The sequence below is a fragment of the Solanum stenotomum genome, chromosome 1 (assembly GCF_019186545.1).
Source record: "Solanum stenotomum isolate F172 chromosome 1, ASM1918654v1, whole genome shotgun sequence".
NCBI lineage: Eukaryota > Viridiplantae > Streptophyta > Magnoliopsida > Solanales > Solanaceae > Solanum > Solanum stenotomum.
Window position 1 is genome coordinate 1,224,146 of NC_064282.1, and position 24,922 is coordinate 1,249,067.

At 34.6% G+C, this 24,922-nt stretch overlaps 3 protein-coding genes across 4 annotated transcripts; 2 read left to right on the top strand and 1 right to left on the bottom strand.

The window, feature by feature from the left end:
• Positions 1-533: 533 nt before the first annotated feature.
• LOC125846632 (protein XAP5 CIRCADIAN TIMEKEEPER) lies at positions 534-7,054 on the bottom strand. The gene is made up of 12 exons (XM_049526191.1): positions 6,678-7,054; positions 5,784-5,849; positions 5,622-5,686; positions 5,400-5,512; positions 4,414-4,492; positions 4,212-4,288; positions 4,022-4,083; positions 3,814-3,945; positions 3,670-3,723; positions 1,942-2,007; positions 1,079-1,153; positions 534-795 (listed from the first exon to the last, which is right to left on the bottom strand). Exons 1-12 carry the CDS (start codon positions 6,846-6,848, stop codon positions 745-747), a joined length of 1,011 nt encoding a protein of 336 aa, XP_049382148.1. The 5' UTR covers positions 6,849-7,054; the 3' UTR covers positions 534-744.
• A 1,130-nt stretch (positions 7,055-8,184) lies between these two features.
• On the top strand, positions 8,185-11,969 carry LOC125846351 (transcription factor bHLH121). 2 transcript variants are annotated; one of them, XM_049525761.1, is made up of 5 exons: positions 8,185-8,513; positions 9,754-9,878; positions 10,570-10,697; positions 10,788-11,258; positions 11,672-11,969. In XM_049525761.1, exons 1-5 carry the CDS (start codon positions 8,389-8,391, stop codon positions 11,822-11,824), a joined length of 1,002 nt encoding a protein of 333 aa, XP_049381718.1. In that variant the 5' UTR covers positions 8,185-8,388; the 3' UTR covers positions 11,825-11,969. The 2 variants fall into 2 exon arrangements, with proteins under 2 accessions (XP_049381718.1, XP_049381709.1); XM_049525752.1 differs by having other exon boundaries at positions 8,198-8,513; positions 9,751-9,878.
• Positions 11,970-14,130: 2,161 nt separating this feature from the next.
• On the top strand, positions 14,131-20,556 carry LOC125852208 (triosephosphate isomerase, chloroplastic-like). The gene is made up of 9 exons (XM_049531947.1): positions 14,131-14,546; positions 16,117-16,143; positions 16,273-16,342; positions 16,890-17,013; positions 18,103-18,187; positions 18,331-18,463; positions 18,813-18,986; positions 19,406-19,488; positions 20,270-20,556. The coding sequence occupies exons 1-9, from the start codon at positions 14,319-14,321 to the stop codon at positions 20,324-20,326; spliced, it is 981 nt and encodes a 326-aa protein (XP_049387904.1). The 5' UTR covers positions 14,131-14,318; the 3' UTR covers positions 20,327-20,556.
• The last annotated feature ends 4,366 nt before the right edge of the window (positions 20,557-24,922 follow it).

Consider the following 24,922-nt stretch of genomic DNA (forward strand, 5'->3'; position numbering starts at 1 on the left):
AGTTGATAATTGATTTATTTTTGAAGTTACCATATCAGATTTGCTATGAAGAGTCACTTGTAAGTCAACTTAATATGATCATGAGTAATTACCTTGCTATAATAGGTAATAATTGATCTATTTTTCAATTTATCATATTAAAAGTTAATATCTTCGGAAATCTAAACTTGCTTTCCGAAGTTGAGTGACATACAACACACTAGTGGAATTAGTAAAATGAGATGTAAAACTTGTGAATAAGTTTTAAGTCTAGGATTAAAATCACATTTAAGTAGTATTAAATTAGATCATTAGCCATACAAGCTTAAAGGTAAGATCTTATTAGTGACACATCTTTGTTAAATTATTTTGCTTAAAAAATTCATACTAACATGTAACAATTAGCATGTTCATCATGCTGAGATCGTGATCTACTATGCCTAGCAAGTGGTGTCAACAAACATAAAATGTAGTGAATATACAACTGAAAGTGACCTGCTAATAATTAAATAAAAAGTTCAACAGGGATATTCTATGGGAACTGGAAAACAAAGTAGAATAAGAAATACAAATTTCAATACATTAATAATCTAGAATAGGAGTTCTTAATCCAAAAAGTATAATATATTGGGAGTAGAAGAAATACATCAACACCTCCTTTGATCTTACACAAGCATCATACAAGTAAAAACTATAGTTTAAACCCTTTCTGTCTTTAACATGTCAAATGACGGTGAAAAATGGCAATCTCATTGGCGATGACACTTAATCCCCGTGAATTGTATATCGCTCCCACTTCTTTGTTGGGTCATATATCTGTGAAACAGAAAGACAACCAAAGGCATATTACGCAGAAGAAAATAGCTATACAACATTACGGATTTGAATGGTAGGGATGGAAGGGTTGTTCAGAGAGCAACTACAGTATTTTGTTTGGTTAGTTGGGAGTATGGTCAATAGCATAATTAATATACTCAAGAAACTGGTGTCAACTGAGCACTTAGAAGACATGACTTGATAATTGTCAATCAAGTCCATTGCCAGACAGTGAAGAAAAAAAAAACACAAGGGCAAAGGAAAATAGAAATAGAAATGTTACCTCCCATCGTGAAGCTGGAAAGATATGCTTGTTCTTTTCATACCAATGCCTCTCTACAACTTTTCCAGCATGTGACTGTAAATCAGTTGTAACATAATTAAATTAAGAAAAATCAATGCTCAGTTGGAATGGACAAGTGACTTGACCGAATATGTAAAGTATCAACTAATTTATAGTCGTCTTCTTTACATAAGGAGAGAAAAGATGGATTTGAAAGATCATCAGCAACCACAAGCAGAAACTTACATTTATGGGATGCCTCCCCCCCTTCCTCTCTCTCTCACACACACACTCAGGGCTTTTATGTTATCTGTGATTAACATTGGTTCCAGGACATCATACTAGATATTTGCTATTGAGGTTAATTTCAGAGGAACAGATAGAAAGAGGAAGCAAAAACTAAAAAGATAACCTTCTATTTCTGATGACAAGGGAAACCCACAGCCGCTACCCTTTGGGTGCGCACAGGGTAAAACCCCGCTCCTATGCAATAGCTCGCAAACCACACAAGAGAGGTAACCCGCACTAGGCAGGCCCGGTGCGACAAGCTCGACCCAGAAGGCAAACCCCTTGCTTTCACTGGCAAGGGGTGTCAAACTTGAGACCTCCAACATGAATGTCACAAGCCCCAAACCACTGGGTCACCCCGAAGGAGGATAACCTTCTATTTCTATTAGTTAAAGAAGCATATGTCATGCTACACCAGCATCTAAAGTTCTTTTAATCAATCAATGGCATCCCAAAATTAAAACATGTATCATACTAGGCACTCAATATGATATATCATGGTGAAAAGTTTTTGAAACCAGCACAATTAAAAATCACTTAACATGGAGAAAATGGATCTGCATAGGAAATCATACCTCATCTTTCTCGATAGTAGCATCAGCAATGGTCCGCACATCTTCATGGACATCAAAGTGAAAAAGCTGTCCAGAGAAGTAAAGATATTTCTGAGTAACTGCCACATGATCTAATAAACGTGGAAACAAGACTAGAAATCAGGTACTTGACATCACACAAAGACGTAACTTGTAAGGCATTATACAAAGACCAAGATGCAGACTTACAGATACATAGTTATACAACTTTTTGTAATTACTATTGTTGGACATTCTTTAGTAATTACACGCATGAAAGGACGTGCGTGTGCTCCTTTACATATAAAATAAGCTTTAACTGAAGACAGTCACGTACAATAGATGTTAAAATGGAAACTATAGGTATCCTTCAAATTTCAATTATTGTGTTAATCAAAGCGCAGTTGTCGGGGATTGGGAAGTGAATGATCTGGTAGACCTTTTTGCTAGACTACATCATTGTCACATTAATCTCCAGGCAGCTGATAAGCTCAAATGGGGACACCAGAAAGGAGTTTATACAGTCAAGGAAGGGTATCAACAGTTGTGCTCTAGAAACCCCGTGATAGCTAACTGGCCCTGGAAACTCATTTGGAGGACCAAGCTACCACCTAAGGTAGTTTTTTTTACTTGGATAGCTCTACATGAGGTATGTCTCACCCAAGACAACATAAAGAAAAGAAAAATCCAATTCCCAAACAGATGTTATATGTGCAAAAAAGAGGCTGAAACCCCAGACACCTTCTTCTTCATTGTGAGGTGGCCTCAGAATTATGGAGCATGTTTTTTTGTCTCTCTGGCATCAATTGGACCACACCCCTCACTGTTAAGGATGCATATGAGAGTTGGAGTCTATGGAAAGTTGACAAAGCCATCAAGAAGATCTGGATTATGATACCTGCTTGTATTTTTTGGTGTATTTGGTTAGAGAGGAACAAGAGATGTTTTGATGGAGAGTCAACTGCTTTAGGCATTTTGAAGGCTAGGTGCACTGAAAATTTGTTTAGTTGGACCAACTTGTATCCTGCTGTTAATGCAGAACAACTTCAGGATTTTACTAACTCATTAGCTCTGGCTTAGATAGTTTGTATAGTTAGCCAGAGATTTTTTTGTAAGCTCAAATGCCATATCCTGTAAATTTTGCATCTTCCTGATGTTGTTATTAATACCACTTATCTTATCAAAAAAAAAAAAAAGCGCAGTTGTCGGGGATAAAAGATAAACCAAAAAGCAAAGATCATTTCATGAGACGTCTCTTTTACACAGCCACCTCTAACACCCCTAGTACTTCATCATTTTCTTTCAAATGCTATTTTATTTTTTTTTTTTGATGACAAGGGAAACCCGCAGCCGCTACCCTTTAGGTGCGCACAGGGTAAAACCCCCGCTCCTATGCAATAGCTCGCAAACCACATAGGAGAGGTAACCCGCACTAGGCAAGCCTGGCATGACGAGCTCGACCCAGAAGGCAAACCCCTTGCTTTCGCTGGCAAGGGGTTTCAAACTTGAGACCTCCAACATGGAAGTCCCAAGCCCAAACCACTTTTTGATAACAATAAAGTTCTATTTTTTAAAAAATGCACTCAGTACAGCAGAGAGATTCTACTTCTTTGACTAATTAATGTGAAAAAATTGGAAACGGTATCTTGGTATTCTTCTTTTCTTAGACATAAGCCACAAGCTACGTGATGCATCAACTTCACCAGAATATAGGTAGGGGTTGAACATTACCGGTCCACTCTTTCCTCTGGCTTTGTTTATAATCAGCTCATAGAAACTGTGTTGCTGAACATTCAATAAAATTAGTTGTAAGTTAGCCAATATTCAGCAAATTAGAAGGTAATACATGAATCACACAGGTAAGAAGAATCTTACATGAGGAATGATTAGATCTTCCTTCACATAAAGAAGATTCTCCACTGAAGTAGTTCGAACCTCCCGAAACTCAGGTGCAAGTTGCTGCTGAACTGCCCGAAGAAACTCTCCTATGCTATCACCCTTCTGCACCTGGAAATGTTAGAAGTACAAGTGAATCCAAAAGTTTGGAAAACCTTTGGGATCTTCATGCCTAGTAGTTACTGACCTGGATCACCCGTCTATGGCCTGTTCCATCCCAATAGCTGTAAGTTATCTGTAGAGGCTCATCTAGAAATATTGCAAGAGAAACAATCAGAACCTAAGCTTCTTCAAACGCTTCAGATTTCTAGGAAGCTGTTTCAAAAGACGGGGTAAGGGAATACTGGAAAATGTTTAAACAAGAATAATATACTTACTTTTGATTAGCTCCTGCTCGCGCAACCACTGTTTCCGGAGCCTTTCACGTTCGGCTTGTTCCTCAGCCTCCCTCTCACTGAAAAAGTGCACTTTGAATTCCAAATTACATTAATGAGTAAAAAGGCCAGAAGAGAACACGATAAGTAAAACAAAAGTAGAAAGGATTTATTTTGGGGGAGGCAGATTATACGAATGCCCAACCTGTCCGGCAAGAAGCTTGTCTCTACTGTAGGATCTTTCCCAAACTTTCTCCACATGCGCTTGTCAGATTCTTCATTCTCTATATAATAGATGAAAGTGAATGGAACTATAAGTACCATGCCATCACAATCTGAACCCAATTTATATCTTCAACTATGTCAGAAATAATAGCTAAAATAATTGTTTAGACATGATCATGTTGTGGATGGCCCTGCACGTACATATGCATATCTGGTGACACTTGATACTTGATAGTGTCATAGTTGCCCGCAACATAGCAAACATACTTAAGAGACTAAATCTTGATGAGGAAGAACAGAAAAATTAGAGTGAGGAAGAGATGATAGATGAAACAGGATTTTCATTAAAGAAGTCATGAACTGTAGGATATCTACTTTCAGAAACTCCTGAATCCCAAGTGCATTTACCTCCAAAGCTGAAATCATGTCAAACTGCAGATTTATGTGATCGAACAGACCAAGCAGAAAGTTCTCTCACGTTTAATACTGAGATAATTGTGCCATGCACATGTCAGAGTTCCAAAAAAAGAGATGTCACAAGCCGTGTACCATCTATGATCTACCTACTAGCAATATCCCCAAAATCCTTATCCCGACAAAACTAAAAAATTGAAAGCATACAACAGCCATCCCCTCCCCTTCTAGCCTAATAGTAAAGGAGGGAAAGAAACATCTCACTCTAAGGTAGATACCCAAGTGACGCTGAATAATGTGTTCTGAAACATGGCAAAAACAAACTAATATAAAGAACTGAGAAGACTGCTAATTATTCAGCTTGTTTGGGAACCAGACTGAATGCAACCTCAAGAAAGTTACCCAGTCTCAGAAAGAAGATTACATTCTTAAATTAAATATCGTAATCACGGTTTCCATAAATTCACTTCAAAAAGAAGCATGTAAATGAAAAGTCCCGATTGCTCTGGAATACTTCAAATTTCAAGACTAGATAAGAAAATTATTTCTTACTATTTTCCTCGTCTTCATCTTCATTGCCATTATCCAAATCATCACAAAAGGAGAGTCGAGGGTCAGCCTTAATCTTCCTCTTTTTAAGCTTTTGTAACTGTAGCTCTTCTTCCCTATGATAGAAGAATCAGTCGACAAATTTAACATACATCACAACAAAATTCATACATATTACAATATTTCAGCTTAGCAAAAATGCCACAGTAAGTAGGAAATACTCACTCTTGTTGCAATTTCTGAAGTTTCTCCTTTTCTTCCTCTTCAAACTTGGTTTTGATAGTGACCCTCTACCACACGTGAACCGAAATACAAGGAGCAGTCAATTTAAACCAAAGATGAAATTGAAAAATAAAGCAATGCTTAAAAGCAAATGAATTGGCTCACCTTCTCAACATATTGCTCCCTTGTAACAAGACCCACAGTTTCCTTTTTAAAGGCAGTCTCAAGAATCTGAAACAACATATTTCGACAATAAGAACTAACCTAAGCAACAATATCTAAAAAATACATCAACTTGTCTATTCAGTGAGTCAACAAGTTAAGAAAAAAACATAATTACCACTCTTCCTTGCAACAAGAGATTAGAGAAGGAGCATGTCTAATTCTCTATGAGCAAAAGGTTGAATAAGCCCAGGAGTTATAAAAGTCAAATCTTGTGAGTTACATTTCAATAGATAACAATTTATCAACTAGGCCTTAATCAACAAGCTAGTTGAGGTCAGACTATATGAACATTTATATCTATTCTGCTCTATTGGCTCAATTTCATACCAAATTAGTAACTCTCCACTCTATTTGGACGCATTATATGCAAAACTAGATACTTTTGCCTATCAGTTAAAAATAAAATAAATAAAAAGAATGATCTTTGGATGCAAATGTAATCAAAACTTCGGATGCGCAAAGGCTGAAATAAGTTAAGGTGTGACAAAGTCCCAGAAATCTGGTAAGTTATTTATTTATGTTTTGATAACCATGGGTCCGGACCAGTTTTTGCGCACCTTTACTAATAACTCGGGATACCTACCACCTCCCATGGGTACCAAAGGACTACGTCCAGCAAGGCTATGAAGAAATCACCTAGTGTTTTTGTCTCGGCTGGGATTTGAACTTGAGACCTCATGGTTTTCATTCCACTTCATTAGCCACTAGGCAAGTTAATTTCAATACATAACAATTGATCAACTACACCTTTATCCCAAACTAGTTACGCCAGCATATCAGTTAAAAGGAAAATTAAATAAAAGAACGAACTTTATATGCAAGTGTAATGCAAACCTCAGATGTACTAGACCCAAATTGAAGAAGCCCGGGTTGACCTTTAGATGAAGCAGTCTTGTTCTTGAGCTCCTGAATTTTTCGCCTCTCTGCTTCTCGCTGCTTTTCAAGCCGTCGGATTCTGACGGCGTCCTGGGCCGTGCCCACATAACCATCTCCCATGCCCGACATTATTCCTTGAATTTCTTATTCTAGGGCACAAAGATTTGAATTTGAACAATGGATTGTTCTACAGGAAGATGATTAAGGTTTATTGGTGAGCGAGGGAAATTGGGGGCGTAAGTCGGTTCACAATCTTAAACCCACTGCAACAAAACCAAGTACAGTAAATGTAAGTATTGGTTAATGAGAAAGACCTACCTGCAGATTTCTCTTAATAGCGCGTTATCTTCCTCATAGTTTTATATATGTTACGCAAATCCCTCTTGTTCTAGTTCACTTTTATTTGTTTCAATTTAACTTATTACATTCATTAAAAAAAATAAAAAATCCTATTAAATAATTTAAAAAATATGTATTTAATGTTAAGGCCTAAGGGTAACACATAGAAAGAATTATTGTCTTTTCATATGTCAAAAATAACAAGTAAAAATGAAAATCTATTTTAGGAATAAGTGACAAGTAAAAAATGAACAAAATTGGTTGATTTTATTATTTATTTATATTCCTCATAACTTAGAATTATTATTTTTTTATATATCAAAAGTGACAAGTAAAAACGAAAATCTATTTTAAGAATTAGTGACAAATAAAAATAAATAAATTGTTTAATTTACATCATTTATACTCGTATGTTTTCCATTTAACCACAAAATATTTGTTCTTTAAAATGTATGTAGATCTTATCTTATCTCAAGTATGTAAAAAGGTTGTTACTGAAAGACTCTCGATTCAAATATAACAAATCAAAAATAAAATTAAAATAATATATACATACATATATATATATATTTGGAAAAAGGAATATGACAATGAAAAAAAGCATGTCTATTAATAAAGAAAGCAGAATATAATTCACAGGGAAAAATGTAGCAATTGAAACACAATAGACAACATACGATAATAAATATCAAAAGTAAAAAATTACATGTGTAAACCTAATATTACGACAAAGATGATGCTCTCAAGTTCACACCGAGTTTAATCCTATCGAAAATGAGACAAAGTTTAATTACCTACTAATTTTATACCCTAATTCGTGATCCTTATACCTTTCTAATAGTTGTGTCCTAAGTAAACTAAATATAAATATTTAGAGAATAGTAGTTTTATTTTTATTAAATTTATATTTTTAATTAAAATATATTTTAATACATTTATAAATAAATAATATACATTGAGATGTCCATTCAGATTATATGTTGTATTTCATAATGAGATGTAAATCCAATTTGGACATGACATTCAAATTGACGAAAGGTTCAACTTTCAAGAAGGTTAAAAAACAGAGAAAATGCAAATATACTCCACAGGGTATACGTGCAACTATCCTATTGAAAGAAAGTTGAGTGTTATATTTTCAAGAAAGAAGTTGATAACGAAAGGGAAAATAAAAATTTACTAAAATAAATATAATGGATAACATGAAGGTGGAATCTCGCATCGGAAAGCACTGCGCAAAAAGAGAAAAACAAAACAGTGCATAAATTGTTGTTCTTCGACTTCAAAACCCTAGTTTCCCGATTCAATTCGCGGCCACATACTGCAGAAAATGGATCAATTAAACCACGGCGGCCTCTATCAACCGAATCAGCTTCCAAATCATTGTTTAACAGAGTTAAATCAGCTTCCTTCTGATGTTTCCATGCCTCCCAATGGCTTGCATTCTGAATCAAGGTAAAATTTTATGTATTTCTAGCTTAGGCTCTGATTTCTGAATCTAGCATGTTTAATTGATGTATCTGAGTTTGTCCACATATTTTATGCTATTGGGTTTTAGTTATGCTACTTCAATTAGTATTTTTTAGAAGTTCCATTTTTCAAAGTAATAGTGAAATCCAAGAGATAAAAACACTAGGTGATTTTCCCATTTGTCACAGCTTTAATGGACAGAGTTAGCTAGTACCTGTTGATAGTAGGAGGTGGTAGGTATCCCGTGAAATTTGTGAAGGGGTGAGAAAGCTGGCGCAAACACCACAGTCATAAAAGAAAAAGTAATAGTAAATTCAATGGAGGAAGTTGAATACAGAACCAAGTTTAATTAATCGAAATTCTAATTGATTGTAAAGATCTGTATCTCATTTAAAGTGTTTTTTCCACATTTGCTGGTAGAGAAAGCTGCAGCAATTGGTATGTTGCTAAAATGGTGAACTCTATGTGGTTGTGTGGTATTATAAGGGTGTTCTTGTCTTTGGTCAGTGTGTAGTGGGATTCTCCATTTCAAGATATGGTAGGAATTTGAGTTAAGAAGATACTTGCTCTGGAGTTTCTTTTGGGGTGATCTGAGAACATAGAAAAAGCAAGAAGACTTGTAAACAGAGTTGTGACTCATTCACTTCAGTCCTCCACATTTGCTGTTTACTTTTGTGAATTTTTTGTCTATTATCATTCTGAGATGCAATGTGAAAGTGGGCAGCTCAGAATCTGATTCTCTTCCAACTATGTGGGGCAATTCTCAGGCACAGCAAGTGCTGCTACATTGTGTCATTGCCAAACTTAACTGTTTTACAAGCATGACAGAATAAATATCCACAAAATGATGCTGCAATCCAGAGGCAGAACTAGGATTTTAAGTTTATGGGGTTCTGGATTCTAGAAGAAACAGTTTACTGCATTCTGAATAAATTATTTATACATGTTAAGTAGATTCTGGGCCAAAGCTACTGCATTCTACCAAACCCGTAGACAGGCTTGTAGCTCCGGCCCTGCTGCAATCAGGCAAACATCCAGTTAGCTACATGTAAGGAAAAATACTAACCGAATTCTGACAAGTATCTAGGTTAGCTGCACGTGCAATGGAGTTTTTTTTTTTACATGTCCTTTTCCTTGGCACTATTACAAAGAAATATAAATGTTGTTTCAATATGAGTTCATTGAAACTCTCCTGAACTAATTGAACTAATTTCATGTACAGCAGCAAACAAAAACCTGAAGCAGAACTCAAAGACTCTATTGCTGCAAGAAAAGTGCAGAAGGCAGATCGAGAAAAATTAAGGAGGGACCGCTTGAACGAGCAATTTTTGGAATTAGGAAAGACCCTTGGTAAATTAGCACATCTTTGTTTGATATACTTCTCTTGATATGTTTTGTTTTCTCTAACCCCGTTGGCACATTTGACTGCTGCATGTTGTTTTACCTCATTGAGACATGTTACTTTCAATTTGAAGCTGCACATTGACCTTTAGTGTTCTTGTTTTTGTATTGCACTATTTTGTTATATTTAAGTTTTAAATCAACTCACTATTACACTCATCTTTTTGAGTAGGGATCATATTTGATTTTGTAGGTCCATGGTGTTTGATTCTGCAAATGTTTTCATTAGTTGTATTGTAGGGTTCATTTTGTACACTGATAACAAAATATGGTTAGTTTGGTTTGCAATTTGAATACCTTTTTCTTGTTTCAAATTTAGCTAAATTTCTATCTTTCACATTGTAAGGGGTTTAAAGTCATTTGAAGGCCTCACATGGCATATTGACAACACTATCTGTTCATTGGTATGATGTTTGTTAATTCGCCAATTGTTAATACAGAGTACCAAAGGGCATACTAAACACCCAATTATCTTATACAGTGTCCAAACATAAATTTGGGATGGAGTTCCAAATGATCTCATATAGTTAGTTTTTGTGCACACTCTATGTATACATTCTTTTAGAATAAAACAAACAGGCTTGTAGGAAAAAATAGGTTCAGGAATGAATTCTTATGCAGTCAGAAATTTAATATGCAGATCCTGATAGGCCTAAAAATGACAAAGCATCCATCCTAAGTGATACTGTTCAAATGCTGAAGGATTTGACTGCTCAGGTCAGCAGATTAAAATCTGAGTATGCTGCACTTACTGATGAAAGCCGTGAGGTCATCTCTTAATACATTCTGAAAGTAATGTTCTACTTTCTCATTTCATAGCCATAGAAGTTCTTATTGTTTTGTTTTGTTCTCAAGCAGTTGACCCAGGAGAAAAATGATCTCAGAGAAGAGAAGGCGTCTCTTAAATCTGATATTGAGAGCCTTAATGTCCAATATCAACAAAGAATGAGGACTATGTATCCATGGGCTGGGATGGATCATTCTATGGTCATGCATCCGCCTTCATATCCGTATCCAATGCCCGTTCCGGTTCCAACTGGACCAGTTCCAATGCATCCATCTCTGCAGCCCTATCCTTTCTTCGGCAATCATAATCCTGCAGTTGTTCCAAACCCTTCATCTTTTGTTCAATACATGACTCCCAATACATTGATTGAACAGCAACCGACTCAGTATATGTCTCCAATTATTCAACCAGGTAGTATGACCAGACAAGAATCCAGGAACAAGTCATCAGATCAAGGAGAGAGCAGAATTGAGAAAAGTGAAGATTCCAATGAAGTGGCAACAGATTTAGAGCTTAAGACACCTGGATCTACATCTGAGCAGGTTAGTTAGCACTGCTGATTTACTTGGCCTACTTTCCCTTTTAAAATATCCCAACTTATTTGACCTATTTCTTAAATGGCCAAATATCTCCAATCATTCAAATTAATATTGATTCCACCTTTTTTTTAACCTTTTTGAATAAGGAAATTTATCAAACTATTCAACTACTCTTATTTTACTCTAGCATTGCCTCATTTTCACTTCTACAAAGCTACTTCACTTTTATATATTTCAACTAGCATATATTTAGTTATTCTGTAATAACGATTCTCATGACCCTTCAAGCTTTCTTTTCTTAATGTATTGTCGGTGAAAGAGCGTTAAATAAAATTGGAGAACAGAGTATCTTCTATGGCCTAAAGGATCTTTGGCAAATTAAATATACCATCATGACATGCTTGCAAATTCTGCAGGACCTTTCATCTGGACAAAAGAAATCCAGAAAGTTGCCAAGGAAGGATAACTGCCTCACCGATGGAAGTTCCTCAAGTAAATGTTCATCATCCCATAGTGTACATGCTGTTTCTTCAAATAGTGTAGTTAGGGGAACAAAGACGGGTGATTGACGTTTGAAACCGAATAGGAACCAGGTTATTACCATTTTAATTACTTTTCCTTTCTAGCTTCTTCTGCTCCATCTGTTGTATAAAAAGGTTTACAGATAGAGAGTCAGGGAGCTGTTGCTAATGCAATGGGTTTCGAATTTGGATATTTCTCATGTATCCCTAACAGTTCTAAGGGGCCGTCACATGGGAGACCAGAACGTTGTTCATATAAGAGAAATAGTGAATGAAAGGGAAAGCTAGCTTCCCTCCATGAACTAATGGTGATACTTAGTGCCATAACATCCATCGCCTCACATACCTAATCCTTAAACATATCTACAAAATTGTATCCCTTTGGGGTGTGAATGTTTTGATGAATTAAGAAGGGTTAGTTTTGTTGTTAATAACTATTTGAATCTTGGACTCTCACAAAGACCCGCCTAGTTGTACTGGAACTTTTAGTGAACCTCACACTTGAAGGCCCCAATGCATGATACAAGTATAAAATAGGTTTTCCATTTTGATCTACAGGGAAGATCCATAGTTGCCTGTAAATGTGAAGGATTCATCATTGGAGTTTATGTTTACTATTTCAGGCAGCTCTTTGTTGCCATGGGAAAAGCTAACTTCTTTTATGCAAGTTTTCAAGTCTAATTTCACGTCCAAACAGAGGAATGTGATTTGGTGTAATATACTAATTTGACCGATATTAGTAGATAAAACGAATTCCCCCCATCTAAATCCCGAACAATTTAGTTAGGAGAATTTCAACTTTCAAATACTCTATTAGTTTAACTTACCTTTATCTTAGATCTCAATTTAATCATGCCAAACAACTTAAGTTTGGCAAAAGTTTATTTTAAAAAAAAATTCTAGTTACTCCTCCTACTAGTTAATTTGCTACTATGGTCTGCTAAACGAACCACAGAGGGGATAGATAAGAGGTCTTTTCTATGGTAGCAAACGTGTGATTATCAGGACCTTGGAAAAAATATCCTTGAGAAACAAATAATAAATTAATTTTTTTTTTTTTAAAAAAAAGAAGTTAATGACTTGTCACAGAGAATCCGGTCTTTCGGTTGGTGGATGGACATAGAGAAAATGACGTCTTTCCTTCTCGACTTCGCCTGCTTATTCCGCAAGACAAATAAATTAAAACTAAGAGATTATTTCATATAACTTTTGTGATGATTTTAGAAGTTAAATTGAATTGCATTATTATAAATTATTTATTACAAATATGTTGTGAGAGTAAAGTTAATGTTTTTTAAGATAAGAATGTACGATAATTTTCTTGAAATAGAAAGAACTATAGGATAAAATGTACATCTAAGTAAATGTTTCATCCTATTTCTATTTATGTGAACAAGAAATCAGGTAATAAAGATAACTTTTTTGGTACAAATTATACTTTGAATTTCAAACAAGCATGAAGAGATTAATAATAATACAAAATTAATTATTTTTTGAATTGTTCAACATTGTGTTGCTACATGAATCAATCTTAAGTGTCACTCCTTAGATATTGAAAGTCCAGAAACGTAAAACATCACTAATTTGTATTTGAACTTGTTTAATATGGGGTTTGTGAAATTTAGTCTGAGTAAACAAAAATCATCTTACTAGATTAAATATTTTTAGGTGATCGATAATAAAATAAATATCATAAACTTTTTAAAAAATATAATGTAAATTGGGTACGAAAAAGAGATCACCATGTAAATTAGGCACCAAAAAGAGACCATTTTTTAATCTCGATATTGTGAAAGGAGAAACACGAGCTCGTTGTTGTTTGATTCCTTCCAAGTTCCAACTAACATATTCGTTTTTATAATTCACCAACTCCATTTAAATCATTAAGTGTTGATTAACCAGTAATAAATGAAATACAAGAGAATGCTTGATTCTAGTAAAAAATAAATGCAGCTAATACGTGAACATTAGGATAATTGACATGTGATTATTTATCATTTGGTAAAACACTTCTATCACCAAAATAGGCAGAAAGTGAAAGGTTTGAGCAAATGATTAGCAATTGTAATTACAAGTCATTTTTTTTAAGGATGGGTAAAGGAAAAAATATTTAAAGATATATTTGTAAATGAGTTTTTCAAAATAATATGAATAAGATCGGCATATGTTTTTATTATTATACTAATGTAATTTAGCTCATTTATAATTAATTAAATATTGTTATAATTAGGACCTATTACCTAACTAATGCGTTCGATTTGTAATTAGATGATAGCAAAGAAACCAGCCGTTGGATCCTCTATTCCCCTCCCCTCACCAACCTTAATTTAAAAATAATATTACAAAAAACTCACCAACCCTTAATTAGGTTTAACCAGTTCGTGTGTTCGACGCTCCGAAACACGGGTGTGAATAGACTAAACATAAATAGATATTGGCAACACCGGCACTTTATTCAGGCGCACAATAGAAGCACTAACAGAAGAAGCAGGTGCCGAAACAGGGGATATCATCATTCATCAGTTGCTGTTGAATTCCAAAAATGGCGGTAGCATCAACATCTCTAGCTTCTCAAATGTCTGGCCCTAAATCCGCCACTTCCATTTCATGCCCGCAATTCTCTGGCCTCCGGAAATCTTTCTCCAAGCTTGATAACTCTGTTTCCTTCTCCACTTCTCAAGCTTTCTTCCAAACCGTCGATTCTCACCTCCGACTTTCTGCTGACCGGAAAGGTTGTAGGGCCGTTGTTGCCATGGCAGGCTCCGGCAAGGTGACCTTTTTTACCCTTCTTTTTGCATACCTACTACTTCCTCTTCCTCCGTAGAGGAAAATGGTCATCTTTTATCTAATCTTACATGTTGTAGTAAGTCATCATCTGTTAATTAGAATTTACTCGAGAAATAGTAATCTAATAGAAAAATTGTTTGATATTTCTCGTTATAGTATTGTGCTTTTTAGGATCGAGGATGTACATTTTTAGATCTGTTGTTGGTTTGTTAACTTTTTTGTATTTTACTCTCTCTTCTCTCTCAAGTTGGAGGAAGGAAAAAAATGGCCTTCTGGTTTTTAAATTTTACTTCTAATGCTAGTTGAAGAGTTTGAACGGTTTAGAGTATTGTTTTTTATACTCTTATTTAATTATGTTAACTTCTACGAGTATTATAGTATGCCTTGTGAATGAGTCAACTGACAGTCTATGTGAACTATTTGGATACTTGGAGCAAGAATTAATCAGCTGAACTTAGTTGGAACTAGCACTGTTTACCTGTTTAAGCATAACACCTTTTTACAAAAAAGAAATCTTTGTACTTATCAAAAGCAGAAAACACCCCGTTGTTTTCCCATGGCCCCATCTTTTTTCCTGAATGTAAGCTGCAGAACTGAAAATATAGCTTTAGTACCCTGGGATGGATCATCAGCATGACATTGGCCTGCACTCCTTAGACTGATTGGATTGAGGCTAGTATCATCTTCAGTAATTGATGAGCATCCAATACAATGTCTGCACTAAGTTTGCCATCAGACACTAGAATTTTCCCACAATATGCATGATCATATGCTTTCACCTTCTTTCTCAATGAGAATTCTGAAATAGTCGCTTAAGCTGATTCATCCTTTTCCGTGACTGCAAAGTCCTTTTTTGGGTCACGAGACACATGAAACTTTGATATTACATCCTCTAACCGATAATAACAGAGTATTATAAATGTTAATGATTATTAGAGATATTGCTACTATTGTGTTCTTAAATCATTGACAAATGGATTATTTATGAGATTTAGAGTTTTAGTGTGAAAAAGTTAACTGCTTGGCCTTATTCATATTTCCATCGATAGCATTTATAATAAATTTGTGATTTCAGTCTTGACCATTCATTTTAACCGTTGGTCCCAAAAAGGCTAGCCTTTACATTTTCTTCAAGTTGGTGATAATTGCTCAGTTGCTAAACCCAAGGAAGATTGAATCCTACAAGACTAATAAACACATCTAAGTATGGAATAACAAAGATAACTTGTTACTTGTTGATCTGAAATGCTTAAAGTATTATTGCATAAAAGGAAATCCATCTCATTAACCAGGCAGAAAAAAATGTTGATAAACAACAAGAATTTGAAGACAATCGCTGATTTCTTGTGGCCTAATTTGATTTCGAGAATTGGTATCTTAAAAGCGGAAGTATTGAAACTGCTAAATTAGAAAAAGGGAGAGATGAAATTAGGTGCAATGGATCAGTCTAATGGTCTGTTCTTTTCAAGGCTTCTATTAGTCCTTTTTTACATGTTTAAATTATTCTCCTTTTCCAATTGGGTATCTGATCTCGTCTTCCTACTTGCTTGCAGTTCTTTGTTGGCGGAAATTGGAAATGTGTAAGTATCACTTCTTTGTTTCCCTGTAAATTTATTTAGGTGATATATATTGTGATATTTATCTATGTCTGGTCGGATTTACTTTAATATATTGTCCATGTTCTCTACTTTCATCAACGTTTCTACCAGAACGGAACAAAGGACTCCATAAGCAAGCTTGTCTCTGATTTAAACAATGCTCAGCTCGAGTCTGACGTTGGTGAGTTCTTCTACATTGCTATCATATCACCTATAAAATGTATCTATATATAACAACATTTCTAGGAAGGTTGGCAACTGGCTCTGTGGCCAATCTAGAATTTAATTAGTGAATGGCTTAAATGATCTTTGTGATCATATAATAGTTTCCAGGGCATTTGACCTTGGTTACTCATGAATACTTCTCAATCTTCATTCGGCAATAGTTGCCATGTTCTTTTTGGAACAGCTCAAATGATCTCCGTGATCAAACAATTGTTGCCAACACTTGACCTTGGTCTTCTCAGTCTTAGATTCTTAGTTTGACAATAGTTTTTGCCATTCTCATTCTGTTATCCTTTACAAGATGATATTTGTTTTGTTCTCCTGACTACTCAGATGGCATTGCTCTTTTATATGTTTGCATTTATATATATGTGTGTGCGCGTGCTCATGTTGCAATTTTTGTGGCAACATTTCCTTTTTAGTTCATTTAAAAAAGAATAAGAACATCTTATATCTCTTACCTCAGATGTTAATGCAAGAATCTGCTTTTGGAAAATTTCCAGATGTGGTTGTAGCACCTCCCTTTCTGTACATTGATCAAGTAAAGAATTCACTCACCGACAGGATTGAAGTTTCTGCCCAGAATTGTTGGACTGGAAAAGGTGGAGCTTTCACTGGTGAAATCAGGTACAATTCCATTTCCCCAAGCTTAAGACTAAATTTATTCTCATCTAATGGCTGGATTGATTAACACTCTTGGTATGAGATTTTATAATGATGATTTGAGAAACTTATAATAATGATATTAAATTTAGAAGGCTTGGTTTCAATAAACTCTTAAATCAGTAAAGTTGCAGTCTTCCCAACTTCTGAAAGCTCAGATCAGAAGATCTTGGATAAATAATTTACATTGCACAGTGTCTCTTGTTAAAAGGGCTCATTGCTATGCAATGATAAGATACGAGCTCAGTACGATAAGATACAGGCAGTTGGTTAAGTGATTCTACCACAGTAACAGAAGTGTGTCCACGATCTTACTTGCTTAACCTGACTCCAGGTTAAGTTTTAATTGGTTTGCTTCTTTCCTTGTTGCATCAACCCTCTGTTCTTGTCTGTTTATATCTGAGAGTGTAACCAGGACTTTGGTTAACATAGTCACTGCATGGCTGTATTGGTTAATAATATGCACAGAATATTAGGTAGGGGTCTTTATATGTGATTTCTGTCACATACTTGATTGTTATCTTTACGACAGGTTGTGGAATTTTTTACCTGTATAGCATCCTTAGTTGATATAACTTTTTATTTTTTAGATTCCTTGTTGTATATTGTAAAATTGATATATTATGACTTTGTATTTTGCCGCAATAAAATTCCTGTCATTGCTGAAGTGAAGGGTCACTGATGGCATCCAAGGGTGTGACCTAGTTGTCAATGAAGTGGGAAGAGAACCGTGAGGTGTCATGTTCAAATTCCGACAGAGGCGAAAAACACTAGACAATTTCTTTTCATCTGCCTAAGATTTGATGTGTAGAGTCACACCCGGTATGTGTGTTGGTGAGATGAAGCAGGTACCTGGTGAAATAGTTGAGGTGTGCAAGTTAGCCTAGACACCACCTTCATTAAGAAACAATGAAGGGTTATAAAAACCATTATTTTCTTTGTTGTTTACTGTGTTTGCCTGCAAAACTATTGTAATGGATCTACTTTGAGTTCGCAACTGTTATCCTTGTTGTGTTGTTCTCCACTCCATGATGTTTGTCCTTCCATATGCAGTGTAGAACAAGTGAAAGATCTTGGCTGCAAGTGGGTAATTCTTGGTCATTCAGAGAGGAGACATGTAATTGGAGAAAATGATGAAGTAAGAGTTATCTGGAATTTTTGATTTGTTAATAGATATAACACTAAGAATTTTGATCACAAGTCAAACAAAGAAAAATATGCAACATCTGCTGATTGTGAGTTAGAGCTGCGTAAGGACTTAACCAAACCATTCTTATGCAGTTTATCGGCAAGAAGGCTGCTTATGCATTGAGCCAAGGCGTTGGCGTTATAGCCTGTATTGGAGAGCTGTTACAAGAAAGAGAAGCAGGAAAAACTTTTGATGTCTGTTTCCAGCAATTGAAGGCTTTTGCAGGCAGGTTTTTCTGATTAATATCGTCTCCTTTCTCTCTGAAACATTTTTCTATAGACAAACAAGATTAAATATGATTGATTCTTAATAAAGACAAAATGTGGAAAATCTTAGTAGCCAGTTGGTTGGTTACTATTTCACCTTGTTGGTAGAGGGTTCGATTCCCACTTGTAATCCCCTCCTGTTTCCTTCCACTTCCTAGATATAATAAAAAAAAGTACTTGCTGAGGGCAGATATGGGGTATTCGCTTAGGGTAACTTGCTTGAATGAGTTTATCTGATATGATAAACACAATGCACTCAAAAGCTTTATTCCTTCAGATCTTTTTAATTATTGTTTTTTACTGCACAGATGCTATACCAAGTTGGGATAATGTTGTCATTGCGTATGAGCCTGTCTGGGCTATTGGAACCGGTAAAGTTGCCTCGCCTGAGCAGGCTCAGGAGGTACATGTAGCTGTCCGTGATTGGCTTACTAAGAATGTTTCAGCTGAAGTTGCTTCTAAAACACGCATTATATATGGAGGTATTTTAGTTCATATATAGTACTCCTCTTCCATCTTTTATTCACAAGATAGCATGAGTTGTTTGGGTTGAATTGCATTTATATGTCATTTAGACATTGTAAAGGTTCCCTTGTTCGCTTGAGCAACATGGAACCTCTTTGTTAGAAGTTCAAAAGGAAAACCATGCACCTTGGTAAAATCAATGGCAAATGTTATGCTACAGCCAATGGATTTCCCTTGTTCTTTATATTTTAGTTTTGTCTTTTTGAGTTTTCAGATCAGCAAATGCCTTGTTAAATATGAAGAACCTGTCTTTTATATTGGAAGTGCTTTGGTTGTACTTGTTACTCTTTTCGTTATGTGAATGTGGAAATACCATGTTTCAGTGTCATTGACTGTGATTACTGTGTTGCCTAAAAAGCTGAAATGTTGTTGGCAGGCTCCGTGAATGGAAGCAACTCGTCTGACCTTGCAAAGAAAGAAGACATTGACGGTTTTCTAGTTGGAGGTGCTTCCTTAAAGGTAATCTAATTATTGTTAATGTGCCTGTCTTACTAGTCTAAGCTACAGTTCTTCAAATCCTTGGCCTCTACAACATCATCAGTTTTTGTCCACTATGTTGAGGAGTTTTTCTTGGACGAAGACGTTCTGGTAGATCGATGCATTATACCAGTACATGTGTGAATTAGTTATTTTCATTTTAAGGGAGATAGGGGAGTATAAGCAATAGTTAGAAGTTTGATGCTTTTTATGGTCATGGTTAACAAGAGTGACAAGATCTCGAAGCTAGATAAACAGTCTTGTTTATATGGTAATGTTTAGTGCAAAAATAGCTGTATGGAGATGCTGAGCTGGTTCTGAACAGGAGTAGTATATGAGTCATGTTTGAAGATCCTTCCCTTGTAGTTGTGCTTGGTTCCCGATATGGGGAAATAAAAATTTGATAGTTGATGGAACCTGTGAGGTAGCTTCTTGGAGATAAAGGAAGAGAATGGATAAGTACAGAACATCACCGATTTTGTGAAGTGTTGCTGATCTGATGTCATTTATGACTGATCCTTTTGGAGCAAGAAAGATGGCGTGCAAGGTGTTAGTTGGATAAATGTTCTACAGAAATGACATGGAAAAGACCGGGGTCTTGCTATGCTTGTGTTAATGGCATGAAGTGACAAAAGTAGCCTGCCTAAGTTTGATTGTATCTAAAGATTTCTGAATGGAGATGATCAATATATGTTGTTTTTATTTGTGTGTACAACTTCAGCTGGTTGGTACAGAGAATGATGCTTGATATTCTACATTGCAGGGTCCCGAGTTTGCAACCATTGTTAATTCTGTGACTGCCAAGAAGGTAGCTGCTTGATCATTTGTCATAGGTTTTCATCATGGAGAATAAACAGCATAGAGAAACACTAGACAATAAACTACTGGTTCAGTTTTGTGAATTGGAATTCTGATGAGATTCCAACTCTTCCAGCCTTTGTACCATGTTTTTCCATCCATCTCCCTTCTAATACAAGCAACATAAAGAGGTTTATTATTTTTGGCTGCTTGTATTGCGGGGTTTGTACTGCTTGCTACTATAAATTTTATACCCATATAGTTATGATATGTTCGATTCAAGTTTACAAGGTTTACAGACTTCTTACCCAATCTTGGGATCTCAACTAACTTCTGGAAATAATTAGCACATATACTGCTGTTTTTTAAAAATATCCTTCTCCACTTGAATACCAATTTTTTTTTTGCAAATCAACCAAAGTACAAATTCACTGCTGAAAGAGGACCAGGGTGTGGGGGTTGGGGATGTAAAATATTTACATTATTTTCCCTTCAATTGATAACCAGGGATTGTGCAGGCAAGAAAAGTCAAGGATTTCAGACTTCTATGTAAGATATACTAGTATATAATAATAGTCTTCTGCCACACGCTATATAATATTTGTTGATCTACTTCCATTGAAGGAGTCAAAACCAAAAGCAGACCGAAGTGGCTTAAAGTAGCATGGAGTGCAGTACCTGTGCCATAACTTTTGGCCAACTCCCACTACTCCTGCTTAGTTTCAGGGGACCACCACCACACTGCAAATAATTACTATGTAGTATTACGTAGTAATCGATAATCTGATAAAAATAATAATTAATTTTTTTAAGTGGATTAATATTTATTTTTATTCATAGCAGATACAAGAGTTCCGTTATCATTTGTCTTTTTGCAACTTTTGGGTAGCATTAATTAAGATTCGTAATTGCCAGTTTCCGGGTTTTATGTCTAGTACTCTCCATGTCCTTAATTATTTGTTTATCTTTGAATTGACACACCAATTAAGAAAAAGTAATTAATGACATAGTGAGTTTATTATTTTACTTCTATTAATTATGAAGTGGATGAAAAATTTTACATTTTTCAAAGTAATTAATCATTTAATTGAGGATATAATAGATAAAAAAAACATTGTCCTTTCTTGATTTGTTAAAATGGACAAGTAATTAGGGACAGGGGGAGTAAATCTTACTACTACACCAAATAGTCTATGCACTATAATTTGTCTGTTTTTGCCTTTTGATAAACAATGTGGCTGGTGGAACGATACTGATTAATCAAATCGACATTCAATTATAGGATAGATATCAAACCTCAAATGTCATTTTCAGGCCAAATAGGGTCTTTGGCACCAATAATTGCCCTTGGAAATTCATATCCTTCATGATTTCGATCGATAATTCTAAACCCCAATTGGTTAAATAGGAATTTTGGGAAACATGATTAAAGCTTAAAACCTAAGAAATGACAACACTACAAGTGAATCCATTTTCCACTTTAGTTACTCGCTATTTAAGACCTTAAAACATGTTAAATGACCTCCTATTTGTTTAAATAGACCTTTAGGATTTGTCAGAAATTTTGGAAAATATTTTCTCATTCTTTAAAAATGAAAATCAAAATGTCTTCCGTTGTGGCCTATGGGAGTAGGAAAAACAAATTCCACCAGTGACAAGTCCCATTGATTGTGTTCTCTCCACCCTTCAACACACCTCATCTTCTCCCCCATCCACCGGCCACCATTGCCCCTATCCCACCACCCAGCACCTACCACGCCTCATCCATCTCCATTCTCCATAGTATTTGTCAGGATTATATACAAATGCTTTTAAAAGTTCATATTTTTTGTTCACGTACTGAACACAAGAAAATAAGTAAGAAACTTATTTATCTTCAAGAAAACATTTTTCTTCATACCAAACACACTAACACTATGCATTACCGATGTTTATATCATACTTTTTTATGGGTGCGATTCTTTTCCATTTTTATTTGAACATGAAATGTTTTGTGCACTAAAGTGTTTTTTCTAGTACCCTTAAGAGGAGTCTCCCTTTCTTATTTCTCACTCTTGTTATGTTAAAACATTAACCAAATTATTTGTCGGTAGAAGAGAATGCTTGACTCAACCACTCATAAAACTTTGCTTAAAATTTGAATTGAGTGAACAATTTACTCTTTTGGGTTAGTAGTTCATCTATCCTCAATGAATGTAAAGCTTAAAAAGACCATACCAAATAAATGAGAGCTAACCACCACAAGTAATTATCTCAAGATTGTGGAGTTTTATGTCTACCCTACCATCATGATTAATCATCCATTTTAAACACAACATATCAATCAAGTATATATATATAGACATATAGATATAGAGTAATATAAATGACAAAGTAAGCCAATCAACTTTATCTTTAGTTCTAGTACATTCCACTAAATTAAGTACGCGGTTGCCCGTAAATTTTAAATATTATTATAAAATTAAAATTGCGTTTGATTATTATTATTATTTTTAATAAAAAAATAAGATTAATCAGAACGATAGACTTGAAAACAAATATAAAGTAGTAAAATAAAGGTAAGAGTTGGAGATAATTATAAAAAAATTCAGTAATTTGAATTCTTAATTAAAATAGTAAAATAAAATGAAGAACTCAAAGTACTGAATTCTTGATCTATATGGAAATCACTTTACTGAAAATCTTGATCTTATCCAAACGAAAATAATAATTCGATAAATTACAAACAATAGTTACATATTTACACACTTAATTAATTCCTCTATAATTATAAAAACCACATATCAAGAAAAGTAGACTGATACTGCAACAATATTAGTAACAACACAATTAAAGCAGCCACCCCCCATGGTGAGCTTCCTTCCGACGGCATTTGATACGTTCTTCGCCGTCGATCCCACGGTGACCCGCCAAAAAACCAATCTGGCGGGTCCACCGTGGATAACCACTTGACGGCGAATAACAAGACAAGTGGCACAATCATAAGTATCCAACCAAAACTTTCTTCAGTAGCTTCCATCACTTCTTCATAGGAAACAAACCATTGAATACCAAGAAATATAAAAATAACAGCTAAAAATAATAAAACTGGATATGGTAAAGGATTTAGTGAAAAAAACTCCAAGATTGAGGAGGCTGTATTTTTTCTATGTGGATACATGAAAAAAATAATATTAAAAAGGGTATAATATAAAGTTTATTTTTTCTTCTTGAAAATTAGAATTTGGACAAGTTCAAGTGAGTAGCTGAGACAGAATTGTTAGGCTCAACTAATTTATATAGCAAAGGCTAAAGCTAAAAGCTATGTGTTGTGTGTGACAATTGTCACTCACTGATTTGAAGTTGTATCAAGGATGTTTTATAGCCGTTGGATTAAAGTCTCATTTTGGTTTGACTATCGGAGCGCGGCACCAGATGCGAATTTAAGATTTAAAATTTATAAATTTTTAATTAGATTTCAAGTTAATATACAATAATAATTTAATACGATTTATACTCCCTTCATCCCATATTAACAAGTAAAAATTATCCCAAAATAATTACATAATTTTAGGAACTCAAGATTATAACTGCTCGAGTGATAAAAGGAGCAAAAGAAATGAGAGCCGGGAGGGATAAAAAGAAAAAAGACTAAAGTTGATAACTATTTTGAATTATACCGTTAATATTAATAAAAATCTAAATATTTAAGAGGAAATAAAATAATCAATCTATTTTTATCAAACAAAAATAACTTAATAAATTGTACTTTATATTTATTATTTTTTAACAGACGTAAAACTTAAAAGAGCTAAAATGATAGATAAATGAGGCTGAGGGAGTATTTAAAGATACCTTATATATTTGAGCAAAAAAATATAAGATTTTCGTGAACTCATATATTGTACTTTAAACTTACCTCTAAATTCAACTAGTTCAAGTTTGTATAAAAAAATCTCACTTCAAAATACAAAGTGTTTAACTTTATTTTCAAGATTCGAACTTGTGACTTGTAATAAAAAAAAAATGAAAGGATACGTATAACAGCTTAACCTTTAATAGTGACATTATTATCTTTAGTTACATGTGAAAACTTTGTTTAACTTTACTTCCTGGAATTTCTACTTTAAGAGATGCCAAATGTTTTGCAAAGAACAAATCTTTTTACAGTGGCTTTCTTTTTAATTTGTCACATACTTTGATATCTACATATCTCCGATGACCGATCGATCCAATTGCTGAAGTCTGAAGATGAAAACAATTTGTTTTGTTTTCTACATAACAACATTACTAGTCATATTTTGAACCAAAGAGCAAATTATATACTTTCTAGATGGTTCTAATTTCAGTGAGCACAAATTTTAACGTGATACTAATAAGATATACATAAAGTTAATGAGAATAATATCTTAATCGTCAAAGGAGACAATTATTGTGAACTTTGGGCTACTTTTTCTTCAAAATTAGGTAAAGCAGATTATAACTTGAGAATCAATTTAAGAAATCAGATACATATAATGTGTGTGAGAGTTATGTTGAAATTTACCCAAGTTTATATGCTGACTTTTGAATGTAAAAGCTCCAATACAAAAGAAAATTAGGATACGGTGTAAATTAGTGGTCAATGAAATAAATTAAA